Source organism: Cryptotermes secundus, unplaced genomic scaffold (genome assembly GCF_002891405.2).
Source record: "Cryptotermes secundus unplaced genomic scaffold, Csec_1.0 scaffold364, whole genome shotgun sequence".
Lineage (NCBI taxonomy): Eukaryota > Metazoa > Arthropoda > Insecta > Blattodea > Kalotermitidae > Cryptotermes > Cryptotermes secundus.
Window position 1 is genome coordinate 1,050,066 of NW_019733841.1, and position 23,688 is coordinate 1,073,753.

The 23,688-nt window shown below is 38.3% G+C and overlaps 2 protein-coding genes across 4 annotated transcripts in view; one reads left to right on the forward strand and one right to left on the reverse strand.

Annotated features, from left to right (window-relative positions):
- Positions 1-4,549: 4,549 nt before the first annotated feature.
- LOC117282611 lies at positions 4,550-11,155 on the reverse strand. Of its 3 annotated transcripts, none has more exons than XM_033752972.1 (3): positions 10,942-11,155; positions 9,054-9,250; positions 4,550-7,496 (listed from the first exon to the last, which is right to left on the reverse strand). In XM_033752972.1, exons 1-3 carry the CDS (start codon positions 11,076-11,078, stop codon positions 7,231-7,233), a joined length of 600 nt encoding a protein of 199 aa, XP_033608863.1. In that variant the 5' UTR covers positions 11,079-11,155; the 3' UTR covers positions 4,550-7,230. The 3 variants fall into 3 exon arrangements, with proteins under 3 accessions (XP_033608863.1, XP_033608864.1, XP_033608865.1); XM_033752973.1 differs by having other exon boundaries at positions 9,054-9,409; positions 10,942-11,115; XM_033752974.1 differs by having other exon boundaries at positions 9,054-9,409; positions 10,902-11,115.
- A 53-nt stretch (positions 11,156-11,208) lies between these two features.
- LOC111868229 (origin recognition complex subunit 2) overlaps positions 11,209-23,688 on the forward strand; it is a 23,695-nt gene continuing 11,215 nt past the window's right edge. Inside the window, exons 1-7 of the mRNA XM_023858676.2 lie at positions 11,209-11,363; positions 15,062-15,172; positions 18,316-18,570; positions 20,036-20,235; positions 21,161-21,360; positions 22,122-22,254; positions 22,758-22,989. Coding sequence (XP_023714444.1) covers positions 11,258-11,363; positions 15,062-15,172; positions 18,316-18,570; positions 20,036-20,235; positions 21,161-21,360; positions 22,122-22,254; positions 22,758-22,989 — 1,237 coding nt within the window. The 5' untranslated portion in view covers positions 11,209-11,257. The remainder of the gene's footprint in view (positions 11,364-15,061; positions 15,173-18,315; positions 18,571-20,035; positions 20,236-21,160; positions 21,361-22,121; positions 22,255-22,757; positions 22,990-23,688) is intronic.

Here is a 23,688-nt window from a genome sequence, read left to right on the forward strand (position 1 = left end):
AGGACTGAGATGAGTTGAGATTCTTTCTTCTTGTATCACAGATTCAAAATCAAACATGTCAAGGCTTACATGAACAACAAGAAACAGAATAATCTTTTAAATTAGTTAAATATGAGTTGCTTATTTAGTGTATACATAATGATAAAACAGAAAATATATTCCTTGAACTTTCTGCCTATGTTTGTTCATGTCTAGAAAGCAGTAAATCTGTATAATTTTTATCATACCATAGTACATCAGGAGTTGCCAAAATACATCCCCATGTACCATTCAGGTTTTATTAACAATATATCCCCTTACTGTACACAGCATATAGAATGTATTGTAATCACAAAAAAGATCAACATTTTGATGTACATACAGGTTTCATGGGCTCTCAGTAAGTGTACTATTTTCATTCAGAATTCCTATATCTTGGAGTGAGAAACAGTGAGATATAAGACAAATTATGCAGCATCAAAAGTAAAATACTTTATACAACATAAAGTTGTGTTAATATTATGGTGGTTACCATATGGCTTGTTTCCATATACACTTGCATTATGGTTTAAAACTAGACAGATTTAAGAGTACTATCTTTTGGGATGTAGCCTCATATACTCTTGTAGATGTTTACTGATACATGTTTACATCAGTAAACAACTACCTAACTCCATAGTGCCACATCTCAGAAGATGTTAGTCTTCACTACTGTGAGAATCTCAAATGTCACAAATTATTTCAAATGAGAATGATGGGTGACTTTTTTTCTGGGCATCTTATACTTTCTCAAACAAACTGTTTCAATTGTACCTATATTACATAAAAGGAAATATGAGTACTTATTAGCCACTTTTAAAACACTACAGAACACTTCACCAGCAAATTTATATTTCTTCTGAGATGTGAACGCACATATCAAACAGCCAGCCTAATAAAACAGGCAGTATTCTGCAAATATATTTTGCTCAAGTGGGAGAGTCTTCTGTAACCTAAACATGAACAAACTACAGTGTAAGACATTATAGTTCTAGTCTCCTTAAGATGTTACTAAATTTATACTTCATTTATATGTTACAATGTATATGACAAATTCAGTTTCAGTCACACAGTCTTTAAAAAAGTTCTCTCAGAATATGAGATATTTTGTTTTGGAAATAACAGCCAACAGAAGCCAATAAACCGGAATAAAAACTAAACGAAAAATAAGAGAAATAAGTCAAGCATTTTTCTTCAGAATCAAGAATCTTCATTTTCATCTTGTTATGAGTCTAAAAGCCTGTACTTTTCAGAATAAAGCTGCTCCATACTTTATGCTGTCTCCCAGGGCTTTTACTAAATTTAGGAAAGAATATTCTTTTAAGACAGTAATCCAGACCTTATCGTCAAGGAGGATGAGGTGGGCAGGTCATGTAGCACGAATGGGGGAGACAAGGAATGTGTATAGGATATTGGTGGGAAAGCCAGAAGGAAAGAGACCACTGGGAAGACCAAGGCGTAGGTGGGCGGACAATATTAAAATTGATCTTATGGATTGGATAGATCTGGCTCAGGATAGGGACCAGTGGATGTTTCTTGTGAACACGGTAATGAACCTTTGGGTTCCATAAAAGGCTGGGAAATTCTTGAGTAGCTGCAGAATTGGCAGCTCCTCCAGAAGGGCTCAGCTCTATGAGTAAGTAAGTAAGTAAGTAAGTAAGTAAGTAAGTCAGTCCTTATCATGTCTGACATATGTTCAGTTTGTCCACTCATCAATGTTCTGGATTCTTTTTGATTTTTTAAGCTTTAACTTCTTGAGCCTGGTATTTTTTATTAATTTTCTAGCATTTCACTTGTTCTGGAAAATTGCTCATAAAGCGTCAGAATTTAATTTCACAGTGATATGCTCATATCAGAAGAGAACTACAAGCTAATAATAACATTTTAGTCATGGATGTTTCAATGAATATGTATGTATAAACTGTTCATTGTACGTTTTGTTTCTGTTCGAGAGAGAGGAGACCTGACAAGAGCATGAAATGGATGGCTTGTCGAGCACCAAGACAACAAAACCTGAAAAACAAATGCCTACCAGTTCCTACTGGAACTGCAACATTATGTTCCAACAGTGTACCACCACATTTATTTGTATTGTGTAGCATCAATTACATGACTACGTGCTGTACAGAAGACATTTTTAAAATTAAACCAATAATTAATAAAATTATAGTGTATATAGAAAAGAATGAGGCTTGTTGGAAAAACGATGACTCATTTTCAAGATTATGGCACAAAATATTAAAACTATGATATCTGGTACTAAAATTCCCACTCTAGAATGTGAGAAGAGTATTTTACATAGAGAAGTTAAGCTGCACAATGCTTTCAACTTCTGGTGCCACAAAGTTGCAGAACACATAGGAGATTGCATGTGTGTGAGAGCTGGGTCAAATGTGAACAAGTAGAGTGACATATGTATGAATCCTAACCTTCTTACATTATAGGTACACGGTATATCTGTCATTTCAGTCATGAGTGTCGATGTTTTTGAAGGTGTGTTCACTATTACTAAAGCTCTATCACCACATGACATCCTGAGTTTTACAGTTTGTCAGGACTGCCATGCTGTGGATCCAGACAGTGTGTAAAGTTGACTGAAATGGCTATCTTTGGTCTTCTGGTAAGAACAGCTGGGGGAACCTACCCAACACATATTATGCTACTGGGTATAATCTCAGTAAACATAAATTTACAACTTAACAAACCCAGAGGAAGCAGTACATGTCACAGTTGTATGGATCAAAACTCAAAAGAGCACATATAACCATCTGAGAGCTACCCAGTTCACATAAACAAACATAAATATTAGTTGATCCTACTATTTATTATTGAATTCTGAACATCACAGAATATATTTGATTTCTTGCATGCAGTATGATCGACAGCCTCCATCGCATCCTCTCCATTTTAATAAATGAATCTTCACTGTGTATCACATGCATTACAAGGCAGTCTCCTCTATTGTTCGTCCTTCATAAAAACAGAATTCCTCTCCAAACAAATATGGTTTAATTACAATATCAGGCTACATCAAGTATAGATCTGATCAAACAATGTTTCTGATACAGGAACCTCTCATTCAGGACAGAGATAAATCTCTGCCTCTGCTGGGAATCAAACCCCACTTCCTCTACCTTCCAGCCCATACCCTAGTCACTACATAAAATGAAATAGACTAATGTACATGGGAGATTTAACTCTTCCTTTGGTATGGAATATAAGCACCATATATTCCGAGATGCTGGTAGCTCACAGAATACCTATTTATGATCACACTGAACTTTTAAAATATTTATTGTTCAAGGAATATAATTTGTAATTTTATTGCTATGAAAAAGTACAAACAGACAAATGTGGCAACCGTTCCTAGTCATTGACTCCTAACAGAGGTAGTCAGATAGTGTATACTATTTATTATTCTGTGTGCATGGGCCTTTATTATGATACTTCTGTCTTATGAACAAATTTCATCATGTCGTTCCATGATCAGGAGTACCAACATGTGTTCACATTTGACCATGTTCCTTCCCATTTGCACTGTTCATATTTTTAAAGAAAACAGAACCATGCAACTGATTTCATTGTTACAGTCGCAAATGTTGCTAGTTTGTATAGCTTTAGTTTGTTAGATGGATAATAGCTGATTATTGTAAATAGAGATATATCATTGACTGATTTGAAATGAATGACATTTTTACCATAGCAGTAATGAGATTTGTTGTCGGTGTATCTTCAGCTTGTGTAAATGTCTGTACTAAACTGAATGCTAAATAATACAGATAACAATTACATGCAAGAGTGACATCAGAAGATGCCCACTGACCTTGGGACTCTGTGCTCTGGAACTATTTTGACATCAGCACTCCTATTTCACTGCAAAAATAAATGGTTTAATGAGTCTGAAATCTCATACAATTTTATGGAATTCCCTGCAAAATGTAAGATATTTTTGTTGGAAAGTGTTTAATAAAATTTTCTGCTAAATTGGTTATTTAACTACGCTGTTAGTACTGAGACTATATAGTGCCGGGTATTGAAAAATTTTGTAACAGTGAACGGTATTGAATTTCAAAATTATTTTACTTCTAATTTATATTTTAAAGGATTTTATCTGAGGTCTTTGATGGTGGAACATAACAGAGTTTACACCAAATTCTGGTTTATAACCTACAAGTTGAGAATTATGTGTGTACAATGCAGGCATGTGTTACAATAATTTTCCTAACATCTCTTGGGAATCACATGTGGAAATGTTTGAGTACTCACAAGCAGAAGTTGACCAGTATGTGGTTGCATCTGCTGACAATGTCAAGATACAAGGATATCAGTACACGGTAGTTAAAACTTCAATAAGAAAGGAATGATACTCTTTCAATTATTCATTCATTTACATTCCATGGATCCCTACATGGCTGGGAGACCAATGGATATAAAAATTTTACTCGCTGGTCATGGTAGCCAAGCAGTCTAAGGCATGCACTGTCTTCACTCGCTTGGAAGCTGGGATCATGGGTTCGAATCCCACTCAGGGCATGGATGTTTGTGTGCGTTTTTCTGTGTTTGTACACAGGTAGAGGCCTTGCGACGAGCTGATCACCCGCCCAGGAGTAGTACCGTAAGTCTAAGAACTAGTAAAACCGAACAGAGAGTTGCATGGAGGTAGGCCTAGGCCCAACTGAGGGCTGTAGCGCCAATGAAAAAAATAAAATACTCAGGTAATTAAATATTTGGAATGAGGATCCAAATTTCATCCAAAAGCTATATACATTTCACATGCTTGTAGTTAGTTCTGCAGAACAGAAATGCCCTTTTCTACATGTATGCACATGTAAATCTCAAGATATAAATTTCAAAAGTCTATTTTACATAATTCATCTCTATATTAGTGAAGAATCAGCCGTAATATTATTTCTTATACATAAGCTAATGCAGAACTTCATAATGAGAGTATACTTTAAAAATTTGTCATGCAGGCATGCAAAACTGGCATATCAAGTTTATCAAGATGTAACAGATGTGTTTCTATAGAATTATATAGTACAAAATGTAAGAATACTTGGATACAGAGATGTACAGAATAGGGAAAGCTGATGACAATGAAGCACAGAGAAGCCATGTCTATGGACATCTTGAACTAAATTTACTGCTAAACAAACTGTAATCAGAAAGCTCAACTAACATAAACCATAATCCACTCCTTATCCTTTCCAGACTTTAACTTGCAAAATTTCATAAATAGTTCACAGTGTATTACAACAACACTGTTTAGGATTCACCAGTAATACAAGACCTTCAATATTAACTATATAACAAAAGAAGAAAAAAAAGAAAATTATGAATGGTCAGAATTACTGGGCTTTGGGACTTTGTACATCATCCAGTATTCCAAAAACTAGAGAATGCACAATTTCAATGTTTCAAAAGCTAAATCTCTTTCCATCATCAGGTGAGGGGGCAAACATCTACTCTGTTGGGTCTCTTAGAAAAAGTTAATCTCAATCACAGCACAACCTATGTAAGTATGAAAAAAGGTCAAGTTGTCCCTGTGCTTAACTAATTAAGCACTACACCATGAAGAAGTGGGAGTCAATGTATAGATCCACCTTTTCTTGACCTGGGCACTAGTTGGAAGTGAGTGGTCAGCTGGCCTCTTTACCCTTGGGGAAAGTGTGCCCCAGTACCCAATAGACAGTAGGCTGGATGACATGGAGAAGTGATAATTCTTGCCCCCACTGGGACTTGAACTCCGACCCCCTGGTTGTCCACCCCATACCGACTGAGTCTAAGTCTTATATTATGACTGACAGTCAGTTGACCACTCTGTGCTGCTGGCCCTTGCCAGTGCAGTCATTCTTGGGTCTGAGTCCCATGGGACTCATGACCATATTTTACTGTCTCAGATTTGAGACTTCCATCTCCATCACCATCACCTTCTACAACTCACAGGGCTACGATGGAGGTATTCGATGCTGCCTCCAAACAGGGTAATCAGCTCTGACGACTCTCTTATATAATTCAGGGCGAACTGAAGAGAGCCACCACCTCGAACAGTTGTGTATTACTGCGTCTATTCATTGCTGAGGGAATGTGCTTACTGAACCGCTGCCCAGCAACAGGCTATTCCACATCTATTCATTCCTGTGGGAACATTCTTACTGAACCTTTGCCCAGCAATGGTCATATTCATCAAATATTATTTGAAGAGTCTAATTATGTATGAAACTAATTAAAAAACATGTCAACATAGCATGTCACTAGCTAATTCATGGCCCACATTACAGAAGATATCCATCAAAACCAATAAATTTATGTTAAGGCCATGTGTACACAGGCGACAAATTGTGGAACGACATATTTGTTGGGAATTATCCCGATAAGTTTCTTTCTTACTACAGAATGAGTGTTTCCAGTTTGGATGAACTTCTGGCTCTAGTAGGACCCTCAATTGCTAGGGAGAACACTAATTGCAGAAGAAGTGTGCCTGAACCAGAACGACTTTCCGTTGCATTGAGGTAAGTACATTTTGAAATCGTGCAGCAAAGAAAACTTTTAATCAAAATGTAAGCAATTTTAAGTATAATCGTTCATTTTCTCACGACAATTTTTATTAGTTATAGGATTACATTAGCATAATGAATAATTACAAGTAACTACTCATTCACAACAGAGTCCAAGTCTAGAATATCAGAATCTGGGGAATGCACGATAGTCATCGGAGATGACTTGTGAGTTGACTGAGTGTGGTGATGATGTCCATGTTGAAAATGTTGATCCCTGTTGTTGTTGTTGTTGTTGTTGTCATTGTTGTTGTGGCTGCCAGTGTCCTGTTAGGTGGTAGTTGCCATAAGTACTTGTTGAAGGTATTGGTTGCATTTGAGGAGCTGTTCTCCTGTATACTCCTCCTCCTGAAAACCAGTAAGGATCCATTCCTGTTTGATATGAACCTTGTGGTTGGTTCTGTAGAGTGTGACAGGTGGGTAGCTGCACAGCTTGGGTACTGGTACTTGCAAAACCTCGCAATACCTGAAGTATCTCGATCCTAGCGTCAAGCTTCTTGTCCTCACTGATACACTTTAAAAATGGTACTAGTGACATGGCGTAAGTTACATCCTCATCTGTCGCAGCCTGCTGTTTCTCACTTAAAATTTCTAGCATCTGAATTTCAAAACAATATTGTCCTGGTCTTTTGATTGTCTTCCTTGCAGGTCTGTTTCAAGTGATATTCTCACTGCCTGGTTCTGGTGTAACTTCTGCAGGGTCTTCAACTGCTTCATTTCCTTCCCCTCCTTCATCTTCCTGAAGATTTGTTGCTGCTGATTTTGGCTGTGTGTGGGGCAGTAAAAAAAAAAGAAGTCTGTCAAAGTAGATGTATTTACTTCTTTTACATGCAGGCTGTCCACTCTTAACATGTCTCTGTTCACGTAGCTCCCTCGAGAAGGAAGATCTTAAACCCTTCCACTTGTCTTGGATCTCTTTTCCTGAAAGAATCATACAAGAATCATACAAACTGTAAATAATATATATGCTACTTGTTGCATCCATTTATTATTATTATTATTATTACTACTACTACTACTACTACTATTGTCGTCTCCTTTTCCAGATATCTTTCAACGGGAATGACCATGCATGGTATTTCACATGAGTACTGTTTGGGCGTCAAAACTGTACACGTTATTATCGAATCTACATGCAGCGTCCTATGGGATGTTCTGGTACCACTGTACATGAGACCTAACAAAACAGAAGATGACTGGATTGCAATTGCCAGCAAGTTCTATGAGAGAACAGACTTTCCAAATGTAATTGGCGCTGTGGATGGGAAACACATTTCGATTGTCCAGCCTAGCGGAACTGAAAGTATGCACTTCAACTACAAGAAATTTTTTTCTTTTGTTCTTATGGCCTGGGTCGACTCAAACTATCATTTCCTTTTTGTGGATATTGGAGGTTATGGAACATCAGGTGATTCGACAATTTTCCATTACTCCAAAATGGGAAAAAAGACTAGCTGATAATACTCTTGGTATTCCACAAGCTAGACCGTTGCCTAATGATGACAATGGTTGACCAATGCCTTTTGTTCTAGTTGCAGATGAGGCTTTTGGGCTGCGCGTATACATCATGAGACCATATCCAAAAAAGAAACTGATGTACTCTCAGAGGATTTTTAACTGCAGACATGTCAGAGCTCGTCGTGTTGTAGAATACACCTTTGGAATTTTAGCATCAAAATGTCGTGCTCTGTACAGGCCACCGAACACCAGTGTACCTCTTTCTGAGTCGACTGTCAAGGCCTGCTGCGTGTTGCATAATTACGTGCATAGCAAAGATGGAATAAATTTTGATGATACCCTGTATGATGTTCCTCTTGAACCCGTCAACCCATGCAACGTGCGAGGAGCTCCCTCAGCATTGAATGTAAGGAATTACTTCACAGAATACTTCACTTCTCCTCAGGGTAGCGTTCCTTGGCAGTACGATAAAGTGTACGATACTGGCGAAAACTGAAAACTAGGGTGGGGCTAATCAGGACCACTGTAACATTTTGATTAGTAATTGCTTTTTATATGCATTGGTAACGAGTTAACTGTTTATAATATTCCTTTACATGTATCTGAAGTAGTAACAATATAATGTAGTAAATATTTGAACTAATAAATGCACAATATATGTTTCTTCATTTGGAGACCTGTGTCCAAATATAGGCCTAATGCACAGTATACATTTCTTCATTTGGAGACCTATGTCCAAATATAGGCCTAATGCACAGTATACGTTTCTTCATTTGGAGACCTATGTCCAAATATAGGCCTAATGCACAGTATACATTTCTTCATTTAGAGACCTGTGTCCAAATATAGGCCTAATGCACAAAATACAACATAGGCTATCGCAGATGGTAAATCTGAATGTGAATTGTTTACTGATTAGATGTGACACTGCCCTCTGCCATGATGAAAAATTGTTCTGTATGTGTCATAAAGATAAATCACAATAATTATAATACATTATTATTAGGCCTATATACTTACCAGCCTCAACCTTCTGTTCGCCCATCTTGCCATCCCAATCCTCCAACACAGCCTCATAAACCTCAAGCAACAGCTTTTTCTTCAAGTTGCTGTCCAAATACCCTTTCAGGGTCTTGTTGTACAGAGCAGGTCTTTTTTCCATCCCATTTATAAGTTTTTCAATTCCCTCATCACTCAATAAGGTCATTGTAAAACAACTTAAATAAAAACACAGTAGCACAATAGCATGTCAGCACAGTCACACAGTCGGATACGCACTGTATTCATTCCCGTGGGCCTGCCGACAGAAATGTCGCCAGTGTACACAGCCCCATCTGATAGCACTGCGCTCAATGGGGGCAACTTGGGCAATGATACTAAAAAGTTTAAATGAGAGTTAAAGAATTATCTACATGCTCATTCCTTCTACTCTTTAGATGAATACTTCAATGTAAATAGAGAATGATGTAAAATTAAGTTATATTAATTTTTAAGCTAAAATTGCCTGTACTTATGTATGTAACCTTTTGACTTGTTCTGTATCCAAAGGTACTAACCTGCTTAGGATTTATAGAATGCAAATAAATTCAATTCAATTCAATTCAACCTACTCGTACGACAAGAGTTGTCACAAAGTTGTAGCCCACCACAACTCTTTCAACTGCTGAGACACCGTTTTGTCGTGTCGTTGCCTGTGTACACACATCCATTCAAACCTATTGAACACATCGTGACGACAAAATTGTCGTTCCACAATTTGTCGCCTGTGTACACATGGCCTAACAGTATTCCTTAATATTTCTTGCAGTTTGATGATTACCTCTGAGAGATTAAAACAAATCTTAAAGAAACAGGAAGTGGGTTTAACCTGGTTCGGGATAGGGGCTAGTGAGGGACTCTTGTAAACATGGTGATGAACCTTCAGGTTCTGTGAAATGCTGGGAATTTCTTGACTAGGTGAGCAACTATTAGCTTCTCAAGGACTATTCCCTATTCACCTAAGTTCCTTTCAAGATCATCTCATTGACTAAATCTGGTCCATAGGCTTACAAGCATGACCATGATAGAGTGTAGAGGCAAACTGGAGAATATGCTAGCCATTGAGCATGAACTTCACATCTGAAGAGTTCTATCTTCTGGGATACAATGCCATGTTGCTCGTTAGAAGTCAACCGACATGTTGAAGGAACATGTCACCTCCATCTTCAAAGTTGAAGAATTTGCCGAATAAGAAAGCAGCACAAAGCAAGTGGTAAGCAGAGCTCTTTGTCCCTGAAAATGGAGGCAACATGTTCCTTCAGAACATTGGTTGATTTTTAACAGACTACACAGCATTATATGCAGAAGAGTGAACTCTTTTAAGAACCACTGCTTCCTAACTAGCACTTCATTTCCTGATTATAACACATTACCTGGAGTCAGTGCCATCAGTATTATTTCTACAAAAGGTAACAACAGATTTCTCACAATTAAGTTATCCTTATTTAATTATCATTATGTTCTGGGAACAATTTAAACAGCCCCTTGATTGGTTACTGTTTCCTTACATAGTTTTGCCCTCCAGCTGCTCCATTTAACTATACTCCTTGTCATTTTATTTTACTTTCACTTTGGTTTAGCTCTCCTTGTATGTTTTACTACATATACCTCTAAAGCTCTAAAGCTAGTATGTTAGTTCCTTTCACGTTACTTTACTTCTTTCACTTGGGCATCTGCTCCCCTATTTTTATTTTACTTCATTCCTCCATAATTCACCCTACGATTTTATTTTATTTGTATCCATTTAATTTCCATTCCTCTTCATTCTCTCAATCATGCCTTTCCCTCCTTCTGTATTCAAATACAGATATACTTTTTAATATTACCTACTGCTTAACGAAACTGTGTGGTAACATATTAGAAAACGTACTTTCTTCTGGGATCTGACGCCGTGTAGCTTGACGTAAGTTCGGCGACATTTCGGAAGAAGCCGAACAAGCCACGTGCAAGAATGTAACGGCAAATCCCGCAAACCGATTCAGTCACCATTATGACGATTATGACCATTTTTACCACGTAATAACGGCATATAATAATCTCCTGTGTAACATGACCTACTCGAAATTTGTCGACGTCACGGAGAACAGCAGTACGTTAATCTTAGACTTTTTTTACCATCCGAAAGCGATGATCTGACTCAATCCACTGTGCGTTCCGTAATTGAGCACATGTAAAACAGCGCGAAAATGGAAACTCGAAAGAAGAGTAAACACGTTGAAGTGCAGTTCGTCTCCAATCAAGATGTTGGAAGAGAGATAATTTCCATTAAAGACACGAAGGTTAAAAAAATAGGTACTAATGTATATACAAATTACTCGCGTGCGTATGCATTAATTCCGCAGTTATGTTATCTAAGCTGTGATTATGCAGCAGTCAAGAAACTAAAAGTGTTCGTATAACAAACTCTCAGCCTTAAAGCCCTTATTTGCGTGTTAGAATCTCGGCGAGCAAAATTTTCTTCATTTTCCTAGAGAATCATAAAATGAAGTATTCTTATATAATTCGTCTACGCAGATAATCGTTTTAAGGTTAAGTTGTTCCATGGATAATGTATACATTAATATCTGTTAATGTATTTACAACCAGTCACCTAAAGACAAGAAGGTTTCTACATGTCCTGTATTTATAAGCTCTATATATATATATATATATATATGTGTGTATAGAAAAGGTAATGTAACATTAAGATGAAATCATGCAATTTATATTACCATAGCATCAAATTGTCGAGCAATAATACGTTGCATGAACATAAGTTTAGTACATCACAGAAAAGTTTCATTGTATCATGTGTATACTGTGAGTAATGATATTTTTATATGGTTATATCAAGAGTAGTGTACTATGTATTTATTTGTAATTACATTTCATAGATCCAGTTGTTTCCCAGTAGGGATGGATATAAAATTTGTCATATACAAAGTCTTACATAAAAGATCACATGCGATAAATATACAGTATTAAATATACTTACTTACTTACTCATGGAGCTGAGTCCTTCTGGAGGAGCCGCCAATTCTGCAGCTACTCAAGAATTTCCCAGCATTTTATCGAACCCAAAGGTTCATTACCATGTTCACAAGAGCCCTCCACTGGTCCCTATCCTCAGCCAGATCTATCCAATCCATATCATCTCATCCTATCTCTCTAAGATCCATTCTAATATTGTCCACCCACCTATGCCTTGGTCTTCCCTGTGGTCTCTTTCCTTTTGGCTTTCCCACCAATATCCTATACCCATTCCTCAATAAATATAACATATACAATTTAAGATATAACATATTCAAATATATATAAGGTAAATAGAGCCTCATGCAAAGAGCACAAGTTGTCAGTCCAATTTTCCCATTTATAAAAATACATACATGTTAAGTCTATTCTCATCCTTAACTGACTAGAACTGTCAAATGTTAAATTAATCGGTACAGCTACCATTAAACCCAACCAAAAGGATTAACTCACAATAAGTTTACTCACACTATTTATTTACCCTCTATCTTTGTAACTCTTGTATGCTCTATAAATTCATCGATAGACTAAAAAGAATTTCTCAGCAGATATCTTGGGAGACAGTTTAGGATTATGTATTTGTGTATGTTGTTCCTGGGAAATGGCTTTAAATTTTGACCTTGGCATCTAATTCTGTAGAATGTAGGACTGAAAAGGAATTTGGCAGAAAGCAATGGAAGTTATAGAATGGAAGCTTATATGACAAATGATGAGCCTACTTGTAGGATTCTGGTTTAATAGTACTCTAGTTATATATACAGTAAAACTTGTCTATAACAGAATCCCAGGGGGGCTTAGACCTTTTCCATTATAGGCAGGTGCCCCTTTGACAGATACTTAACACTAAATTAAAGACACGATATAGGTACACGGTATATCTGTCATTTCAGTCATGACTGTCGATGTTTTTAAAGGTGTGTTCACAATTACTGAAGCTCTATCACCACATGACATCTTGAGTTTTACAGTTTGTCAGGACTGCCATGCTGCGGGTCCAGACAGCGTGTAAAGTTGACTGAAATGGCTATCTTTGGTCTTCTGGTAAGAACAGCTGGGGGAACCTGCCCAACACTTGACAGTTCATCAGGAACTGTTTTGCTTCCTGACCCATGTAGAGTTCACACGAAATCCATGCGACCTACTTACTGTCATGGCTTTTCCAGTGATCTGACACTGAAAACATGCCCAAATTGTAAATGTTTTGCATACATGTTCTCTGCCATTGATGTGTTTATCTCCAGTTTTACCAGACTCATGTTTCATTGAACCATTAATATTTAGCTGCTAATTCTTTTTACCTCAGACTTTGCTTTTCTAATTTCATACATTTTAATTTTACAAACTTTAATTTTGATTTATATCACCCTCAGATTCTTCATTCTCTTTAACTTTGCATCCACGTCCAACTTGACTTTCCCTTTGGACTTTATGACTGCAGCTGACTGAATAAGTAGGCATTTTTTAATTGTTATAATAGAACTGCATAGGGGGCACATGGTAGTGTAGTTGGTTGAGACACCATGCTACAAGCTGGAAGGTCACAGGTTCAAGTCCCAAGGAGGTGTTTTTTTTCAGTTGACCGAATCCTTTCAGCTGCACTATGGCCCTGGTGTCGACTCAGCCTCTAACAGAAATGACTACCAGGAATCTTCTTGGGGGTAAAGATATGGCCTGCATGTAAGGCTGACAACCTTACTGCCATCTGTAAGCCAGTTGTCTAAAGAAAATGTGGGAGCCTCAATGTCTCACAACCCTATGGGCCTTCACGGCCTGTTGCAGGAATAGCTATTTATGTAGAACTGGTATGACGTTACACAATTGTGATGCAGTATGTGATCATGTTTACTCCTGTTGACTATTTCTATATCCATTGGTGTTTAACCATGTAAGGATTTATGGAATGCTGAATATCCAAATGACTAGAGAGACAAGGAAATTCCAGACTTCTGGTTAACAGTTGTGTATGATTTACGACTGTATGTGAAGAAATGTGTCTGTGTGGGACATTATGGCAAGCCTTCCCATGCATATAGCTAGTCCACCAACTCAAATAAATGTTCAGAGATAGTATATGAGACAAACTCCGTCTTAAGTGCAACAGTTTAATTGTAGTTCTTCCTTCTTTCCTTCCTCCACACTACATGTTTCGGCCATTTAGGGCCGAAACATGTAGTGTGGAGGAAGGAAAGAAGGAAGAACTACAATTAAATTGTTGCACTTAAGACGGAGTTTGTCTCATATATTGTGTGAGTGTAACAGGATGCTTAAATATAATATTATTCAGAGATAGTTTAAAATGAAAAATCTTCATGGGCTGCATCCTGTTGTGTGTCATATAATAACATTAAAATTAAGATTTAAGAAGTTGCATGGAAAAAGGTAAAAGAAAAATTAGTATCAGATAAGTTATTTTCCTTTAAAAGTTTTGTTTCTGCTTTTCATATCTGCAGTGAAGAATTTATATTTATTATGGGTGGGTTTGCTGGTCACAGTAGCCGAGCGGTCTAAGGCATGTACTGTCTTCGCTCACTTGGAAACCAGGATCATGGGTTCGAATCCCACTCAGGGCATGGATGTTTAGTTTGTGTATGTGCGTTTTTCTGTGTTTGTATACAGGTAGAGTCCTTGCGATGAGCTGATCACCTGCCCAAGGAGTCCTACCAAATGTGTAAGATCTAGAAAAACCGAAGTGAACGGAGAAGTTCATGGAGGTAGGCCTAGGCCCACTGGGGCTGTAGTGCCAAGGAAAAAAAAATGGGTGGATTTACATAATTTTTTGTGCTAAATTCTTGAAAACAGGAACATTTTCCATTATGATCAAGTTTGCATTTGAGAGAGGTTCTGGCAGAAACAGAATATACACTGTACAGATTATATCTTAGACAGCAGGCAATTTCCAACATGATTGCTGTGTAGGATGTATTTATTGTTAGACTGTACATTAGTATCTGAATAGATTTTTTTACCAATCTTTATTTCAGGAAATGCTCTTCAAAGAAGAAGGAAACGTAAACAGTGCAAGAGCAGTGATTCAGATGAAGAGGTGGATGACTTGCCATGTAAAGATCTTGACACAAATGAGAGACCAACAGGTTAGAAAGTATTGTGCTACTAATGTACTATAATTTTTCCAAAAGCATACATTTTCAGTGTTTTGTGTAACATTATCAATTTATAACGTTGTGGATTATAAGTACTGTTACAAAGACTATGTTGCATTATATCACAAATGTAAACCCTCTGTTTCTGCTGCAGAAAAATTACCAATATTCACCAGGTATCCTGTCTGATGTTTTTATGGTTTCCCTCAGTCCCTCCAGACACACCAAGATAGTACCTTGCTTAGGCCATGACACTTCCTCCAAAATCCTTCCAGTTCATCATGCATTACTTGTCATTCATCCTTCCATTCAATACTGTATAATTTAGAACCTAATGGCATAAATAAATACCCCCCCCCCAAAAAAAAAGAAAAACATTTATTTATGTCTCATGCCTTACATTTGGACATGTGATAGCATAGTTATTTGAGGCAGTGTGCTACAAGCTAGAAGGTTGCAGGTTCAAATACTGATGAGGTCATTTGGTTTTTCAATTAACATAATCCTTCCAGCTGCACTATGTCCCTGGGGTCGACTCAGCCTCTAATAGAAATGAGTACCAGGAATCTTCCTGGGGGTAAAGGGCAGCTGATGCGTAAGGTTAACACCCCCCCCCCAATAAGCTGATTGTCCAGAAAATATGGGAACCTCAACATCTTACAACGCTGTGGGATGACTTCACCTTTTTTACCATGCCTTACACTTAAACAAAAAACAAACTCCATGGTCTGTAGTCCTCAAGTAAACTATACCAACCGAGTGACTGCCGCTTGTTGTCGAAATTAGTGCTAACTTTAGCAGATAGAGGGTGTTCGCATGGTCAGTGCAACGGATCACCACAGTTGTTTATCTCGGTTTTCTAGACCAGAACCGCTATTTCCTTGAAATACCTCCTCAGTTATCCTCACAAGGCTGAGTTGACTCCGTTCCAGACCCACTGCTTCTCAGAAAATCTGGTAGAGCCAGGAATCGAACCCAGGATCCCTGGATCTGTAGGCGGAACTCTGACCACTAGACCACAGAGGCGGTCCATGCCTTACACTTACATAAATTAAATTAAAGGGAGGGCTTACCCACTGAGATGTGTGTGGAATGAAATATGAGATGCTTTATTCCCATTTATATTGTGTTAATGAATATTTTAATTGTTAGTTTATTGCTGTTCATTTAAGCAGCAAGTTGGCCCTATGTTTGTATTCAGTAGGCACCTCATTCAAATCCCACTCAGGTTGCTGGCTATACAGACTGGTATATGTATGACAACTATGGTCTTCTGGCTTGTGATGCCATGTAGTTCAAAGTAAACATGGGTGTTTTGGAGGATCATGTCACCTCTATCTTCAGAGTCTAAATTTAAGCCAAGCAAAAAGCCAGCAGGAGCAGGTGGCAAGCTGAATACAGAAGACTGTCCTCTTCATAGTCATCACCATGAGAACCTCAAATACAGCCTAACTGTTTTTGTGGTTTTCCTCATTCATTGGCTAAATACTGGGGTAATACCTTCAGACTGGTCATGAACAGCCTTGAAGGTTCATAATAATCTTCTCATCTCATTCAGTTCTATAATATCTGTGACTGGAACAACAAATAACCTTGAATTAATTGGCCTGCAAATATCAATGGATACCATTTCTTAAACACCTTAAATTTTTCACAGATTTGTTACTGCTGAACAAGTTGGTCTAGAGACAGTGCTCCAGACTTGTATTTGGGAGGTACTTGGTTTGAATTTCGGTCAGGACACTGGCAATCTTGACTGGACTTTTTTGTGGCTCTTCTAATTCCTTCCAGGCAAATGTCAGGCTAATGCCTTGAATGGGCCATGGCTTCTTCCTTCCAAATCCTTCTAGATTCATGATCATTTGTGTATCATTCTACCTTCAACATGACATAGTTTTGATACCAGATATATCTGTGATCTGCATTATCCACAAACTAGTCTAACACAATTCCAAAAAGGAATATGTTACATGGGAGTAAAGATCTTTAATCATTTGCCACCAAAAATCAAATCTATGTCTAATGACTTGAAAAATTTTAAAATTCAGTTGACAACATTTTATTTGCAAAATTCTTTTTATACATGTGATGAATTCTTTAGTAACAAATTTGCCTAGAAATAAGGATAATAACATAAACAGTTTTAATATTGCATAATTTTATGTATAGTGATGTAAGACTGTAAATTTAACACATGTTTTTTTATCTATTATAATGATTATAAGCTGTACATATATATATTTATAATTGTATTGTACTATATTAACTATGTGACTGGTTCTATATCTATGTATATGGATTTATGGAATATACAATAAATGAATGAATGAATGAATGAATGAATAAATAACCTGCATAGCAAAACCGATTTGTTAGTTACAGAGTTACAATCGAATAAATCTCTTCATAAACCTACCACAAAAGCGTAAAACATGCAGATCATTATATTAAATGCTCCTGTTATCAAAAACTAAAGCTGGTAGTTTTTTTATTGCTAGTGGGGTGGGACCAAGTCCCTTGTACTGCAGCCACTTCTGGGCTATTGTACCAGCCGCAGATGATAGGTGAGAGTGATTGTGGAGCAACTGGTGGAATGAAGATTGGCAGGGGAAACCGAAGTACTCGCCCCAGCGCCACACTGTCCACCATAAATCCCACTTGACCAGACCTGGGATTGAATCCAGGCTGCCGCGATGGGAAGCCAGTGACTAACCACTTGAGCTATGGCGCAGCCAAAGCTGATAGTTGCTTGCCTGTTTAAGAATTCCACACCTTTAATGGAATGCAGAGCTTTGTTGTATGAGAAGATAAAACTACTAGAAGAGAGAAAGTTTAGTGAGTAAGTCCGAGAGCACACTAAGGAAACTGCAACTGCAACGCAACCACGATTTCCGATAAGTGTTATCAGCCCAAGTTGAACACATGTTACAGAATGGAGCAGCGCAAACGGCAAACAGCAACGCAGTTTCCTCAATTTGCGCTGCTCCATTCAGTAACATGCGTTCAACTCAGGCTGGTAACAATTCACGGAAATCGCGTTGTGTTGCAGTTTCCAGTTTGCTTGGTGTACCCACAACATAGAGTTCTGATGTTCCAAAACATCAACTTAAAGAAGTGTGACTGTTGTCTTGCAGCCCTGTTTGAAGAAGGTGATGTTCCTGGTCAGCAGATGTTTGGATTCCAGACTACAAAGGGCAAGAGGGCACTTACACCAAGAACACCAAGGACACCAAAAACACCACAGCCCGAAAAGGTGAATGGGACACCACAGTCCAGAAAGGTGAAGGGGACACCACAATCCAGAAAGGTGAATGGAAGGCCACGTGCATCCAGTCATGACACAGGAACAGCCAAGACTCCCTATAGTCTGCGCAGAAGATTGAAGAAACGTAAGTGGACATTCTAAACCTCACGTATTTCCTGAATATCTGTTTGAGCATTACTCTTGGGTTTCTAATAACCATGGCAAAATTTATCTGACTCTGTTGCATATTGTCGTCGTTGTGGCTCTACAGCCCTTTGTTGGGCCTTGGGCACTTTTTCAGTTTCTTGATCCTATACACAGTCAGTAGGACTCCTTGGACAGTGGGTCTGCCCATCACATCTGTTACACATTGCCATAACTAAATTGATAATGAATTAAACATTTACAAATTGACAACTCACTTTTTATCTTGGTTCCCCCCCCATACTGTTGAGTTTTTCCAGCTTCAGACTTTGTGATGATTTGCTTCACCATCAAATTCTGTCAAGATAAGGATACTCCAGGTTCCTAGGTAATAGTTCGTTATGATTTACAGTGGTATATAAAGAAATGAGTGTTGCCAATGGTAATGCTTCTGGAAAAACTGTCCACAATTTAGTGTGATGAAAAAAAGAACGTAGAAAATGTATAATTAAAATGTTAGAAGAGGTAAATTCCATACTGTGGAAATAATAATTTAAGTGTGGCGCCAGGCCGCGCCATAGCTCAAGCGGTTAGTGGCTGACTGCCCACCGTGGTGGCCCAGGTTCTATCCCGGCTCTGGTCAAATGGGATTTGTGGTGGACAAAGAGGTGATGGGGCGGATTCTCCCCGAGTACTTCGGTTTCTTGTGCCAATCTTCAATCCACCAAATTTTCCATCATCATAATCACCCGGAGCAGGCTACAATAGGCCAATTAGTGGCCACCGTGCCGAATGTACCCAGTTGGACTCCACCCCCCACTGAGCGAATTAAAAAAAAAAGTATGGCGCCAGAGCTTAGGTCCAATGGTTCAAACTGCAGAACTTCAAAACAAAAATTGTTAACGATCTAATTAGGTGTTTATTCATTCATGTTTAAGAAATGTGTTCAAGTACATCTTTTATTATGGAATTGGTTGGCACAAAGAGGGTGAAGAGGAAACTCAGGAACGGCAGCCATTTCCTTCATGTCTGGCAAGGAGAGAAGGCTGTACTGCATTATCAATACTGGATTCTGAAATAAGACAGTACAGTAGAAGCTGTGGATGCAGTGCAAGAGTTTATTTCCAAGGACTTTCTTAAACAGTGAGAAGCTGGCTTATATTTCCATAAACAATGATGTAACATCACTGATTCCAAGTTTTGACAGTCATGCATTAATGTAGAACCTAGCCTATGATTCAAATTTAAAGAAATTTAAGTATCTGTACTAAAATCTACATTTCTTCCAATGTTGGAACCAGTATTTAGTATTTATTATCAGGCCAGTACAATATTTATGTTACTAGTATCAACTTCACTCAACACAGTACAGTGAAAATTGCATGATTTGAATTTATGTAATTCAGTATTTGTATTTTTCTTTCCGAAGAACATTGAATTAATTATGTTTTTACTGTATGTTGCAGAGATTGCTAAAACTGCCTCTCAGGCTACAGACGGTTATCTGAGTGATAGTGACTTTTCAGCCAGCAACAGTGAGTACATGCCTAGTGACACTGACAGGTCTTCGTCAAGTGAAGATGAAAGTGTTGAGGATAAAGATGAGACAATGAAGGAACCAGAATATCAACCCAGAAGAAAGCAAGGACATCAGGAGATTGAATATGTGAGTTCAAGGATAAATTGCTCTGGTAAACCTAATAAGGAGAGGTCTGACAATCCAAGGTTTTTGCTTTATAAATTTCTTCATCGTGGACAACCTAGGTATAAATCAGAGGAGAAAACAGATTTTAGAGAAGCAGAGAGTGGTGATTGTGTGGGTTATATCATAGTGTCATCAGTATTTAGACGATATAGTGATGAACATAGAATGGTTAATGAATAAAGAATTGAATAGGATTCAGAAAGGAGTCATGGCCTAATCAAGTTACTATCCTGGCATTTGTCTGAAGGGACTGAGGAAAATCATGAAAAACCTCATTCAGAGAGCCATTGCCCCACGCACAGTTTGAACCAAACACCTCCCAAATGTAAGTCTAAAACATTACTGCTCTATCACCTGGTTTGTTTGTTTGTTTGTTAGGTAGGTAGGTAGTTAGACAAGTAGAATATCCTTTGGATTTCTGGCTCTCATTCCAGCAACTGTGAAGGGTGTCATCTTCTGGGTTGTAATCTCTTGTAGTTTTGAGAAAGGCCAATGTTATGAGGAACATATCACCTCCATCTTCAGTGTCAAAAAGCAAGCAAGTGAGAGACCAGCAGAAATGGGCAGCAGCTGCTTGCTGCTTGCGTGTATCACTGTTCAAGCCTGAAGGTGGAGGTGATACATTTCCCAGAAATGTCAGGCTCTCTCTGAACTACATGGCATAACAACCTAGAAGGCTTTACTCTTGAAGTAGAAAGAAATTATGAATAAATGAATGGGGTAGTTGACTGAATAAGAACCCCAGTTTTGGCAATCATAAATTTTGAATGGAGTGAATAAGTTACAGACCAAAGTGCATTTATAGAATGTTTCTTCATGATTAACTGCACAACTCATTCTTTGGTGTTCTTGCTTTAAAATCTTCAACTGCTTGATGCATTGTCAGGTACTGGAAGCAGATGAGTTCTTTACCAGTCAGAAGTCGGTGACATCTGATCACACACTAAGCAGACTGCAACAACCACGCCTAGCAGAGAAACAGCTTCAGCAGTTGCTAGGAGACATGACATTATCACACAAACAGGCTGTGTACAACCTTTGTGCAGAGCACACACAGCTCTTTGCCAAATGGATGTTCTCCCTAAGGTGTGAGGACATTTGGTTCTCTTTGTGTTTAACCAGATTTCAAGCTATATGTGTCCTTACTCTTGGTAACATCAACTACATTACAAGTACATGACTGAACATCTTACTGAAAGTGATTCAAGTACCATATATTCACTGTATTTCATTTACCATAGATGAGTGAAAAAATCTTTTAACCACTTATACAATAATTCAAATATAGTGTCTAATCAGTTTTGACATTCTGACTTGCATCCCAGAAGATAGTATTTTAGGTAAGAAGGTAAAGCTATCCGTTTAACAGGCTGCGAAGGCCCATAGAGTTGTGAGATGTTGAGGCTCCCACAGTTGGCTCACAGATGGTGGTGAGGTTGTCAGCCTTACGTGCTGGCCGCCCATTATCCCCCAGGAGGATTCCTGGTACTCATTTCTGTTAGAGACCAGGTCAACCCCAGGGCCATAGTTATCTGCAAGGATTAGGTCGATTGAAAAAGTGCACCTCAACACATGACCTTCTGGCTTGTAGCATAATGTTTCAACCAACTATGCTAGCATGTGCTGCTGAATAATTGTGTGGCAGTTCTAAAAGATTAAAAGAAAAGTGCACTGTTACGAACAGTAAGTCGTGAAGGTACATTTCAAGTACGGAGATAAGCATTTTCTGTTGAAAACATTCCCAACTGTCAGCTGAAGATGTAACTAACTGCATGTTCATGAACTGTGTCTGTCTCTTCGCAGGCATAATACTGTATTTAAAGACTAACAAATCCTTGTAATTGCAGGGAGCAGTATAGTGTGTTGCTGTATGGGCTGGGCTCAAAGCGTCACACATTGCACCAGTTCCGAACCAAGATGTTGCAAGACCAACTGGTGCTGGAAGTGAATGGGTTCTTCCCCAGCCTGACCATTAAGGAGGTAGATAATGTCATTATGTATTTTATTTGATGTTGTTCTGTGATACATACATTTGCACAGTACCTCAGATTATCATCTCATACCCTGTAGCTGTATGCAGGTTCATAAAAGGAAGAGGAAGTCGTGAAAAGTAAAATGGCACCAGTAACAAGCAGCATCGTCACCTTCATTGTAAATAAGCCGTGAATCCCAATTCTTGGTCCCCCCTCCACAAGGAAGATTGTGCAAGATTGCAGTGTATTCGAAGTGTGGTATATGGTATTGCTTCACATTCAGTTGTTTGCTTTCAATTAGAGCCATATGAATACATACATATAGTGGAATCCCCGTTTAACGTTTTCAGTTCCAAATTTCCCCCGATTTAATACTGTGTCCTAATTATTCCAAGTCAGTAATCTCAAGGAACCATTGAATGGGAACTGCTGTGTGTGTGTGTGTGTGCATGTATGTTAGTAATAATTTTCAGCTATTTTATTTGTGCATTTTGGAATATTTTGCTGCAGATTGTAGACTCAATAGCAGATGATCTGTTAGAGTTATCAGAACGTCCAGGAGGGATGCTAGAATGCCTGGATATAATTGAACAGCAGCTGTCCAGTGAGCTGTTTATCATCATTCATAACTTGGATGGCCCTATGCTGCAGTCTAACAAGAATCAGGATATTATTGCGCGGCTTGCCAAGATGGAACATATACACCTAGTTGCCTCAATCGATCACATAAATGCTCCACTCAGTGAGTTCCTATTTTATTTCAATTTTAAAATAGTAGCAAGATCCGTGTGTCTCCCCGTGTTGTTAGTTTCATTTTGGTAATGCATTTGTTAAGTGCTGGCTGTTTTTCCATTACTCTCAGACTTAAATCACCAAAATACGTGGGGCAATCCAAAAGTTTTCGAAATTTGAATTTTGCACGCGAATGGTTATGAGTATATCGAAATACCGCTAGGTGTCTCCTCACACTTCCTTCTTGAATCAGTGTGGCAAGCGGCGTCAAGTTGAGTGGTTGGGTTTATTGTTGGTGAACATATTTCCATTGTTGTGTTTCCGTGAGTTTGCGGTTTTGCGAAGGCTGACCTGAGAAAGCAGCATGTCTGTATAAAGTTTTGTTTCAAACTTGTGAAAACCGCTGCAGAAACGCACCAGATGTTGAAGCAAGCTTTTGGTGAAAACAGTTTAGGCCAGACAGAAACTTACAACTGGTATAAGCATTTTAAAAATGGCCAAACATTGACTGATGATGACGATCGTTCGGGACAGCTGTCAATGGGCAAAACACCAGAAAATGTCACGAAAGTTAGGGATCTGATTCTGCAAGATCGTAGACTGACCATCCAAGACCTCTGTAACACCTTGGGACTAAGTTATGGTACATGTCAACGAATTTTGTCAGAGGAAGTGAACATGAGGAGGATTGCGGCGAAGTTTGTGCCAC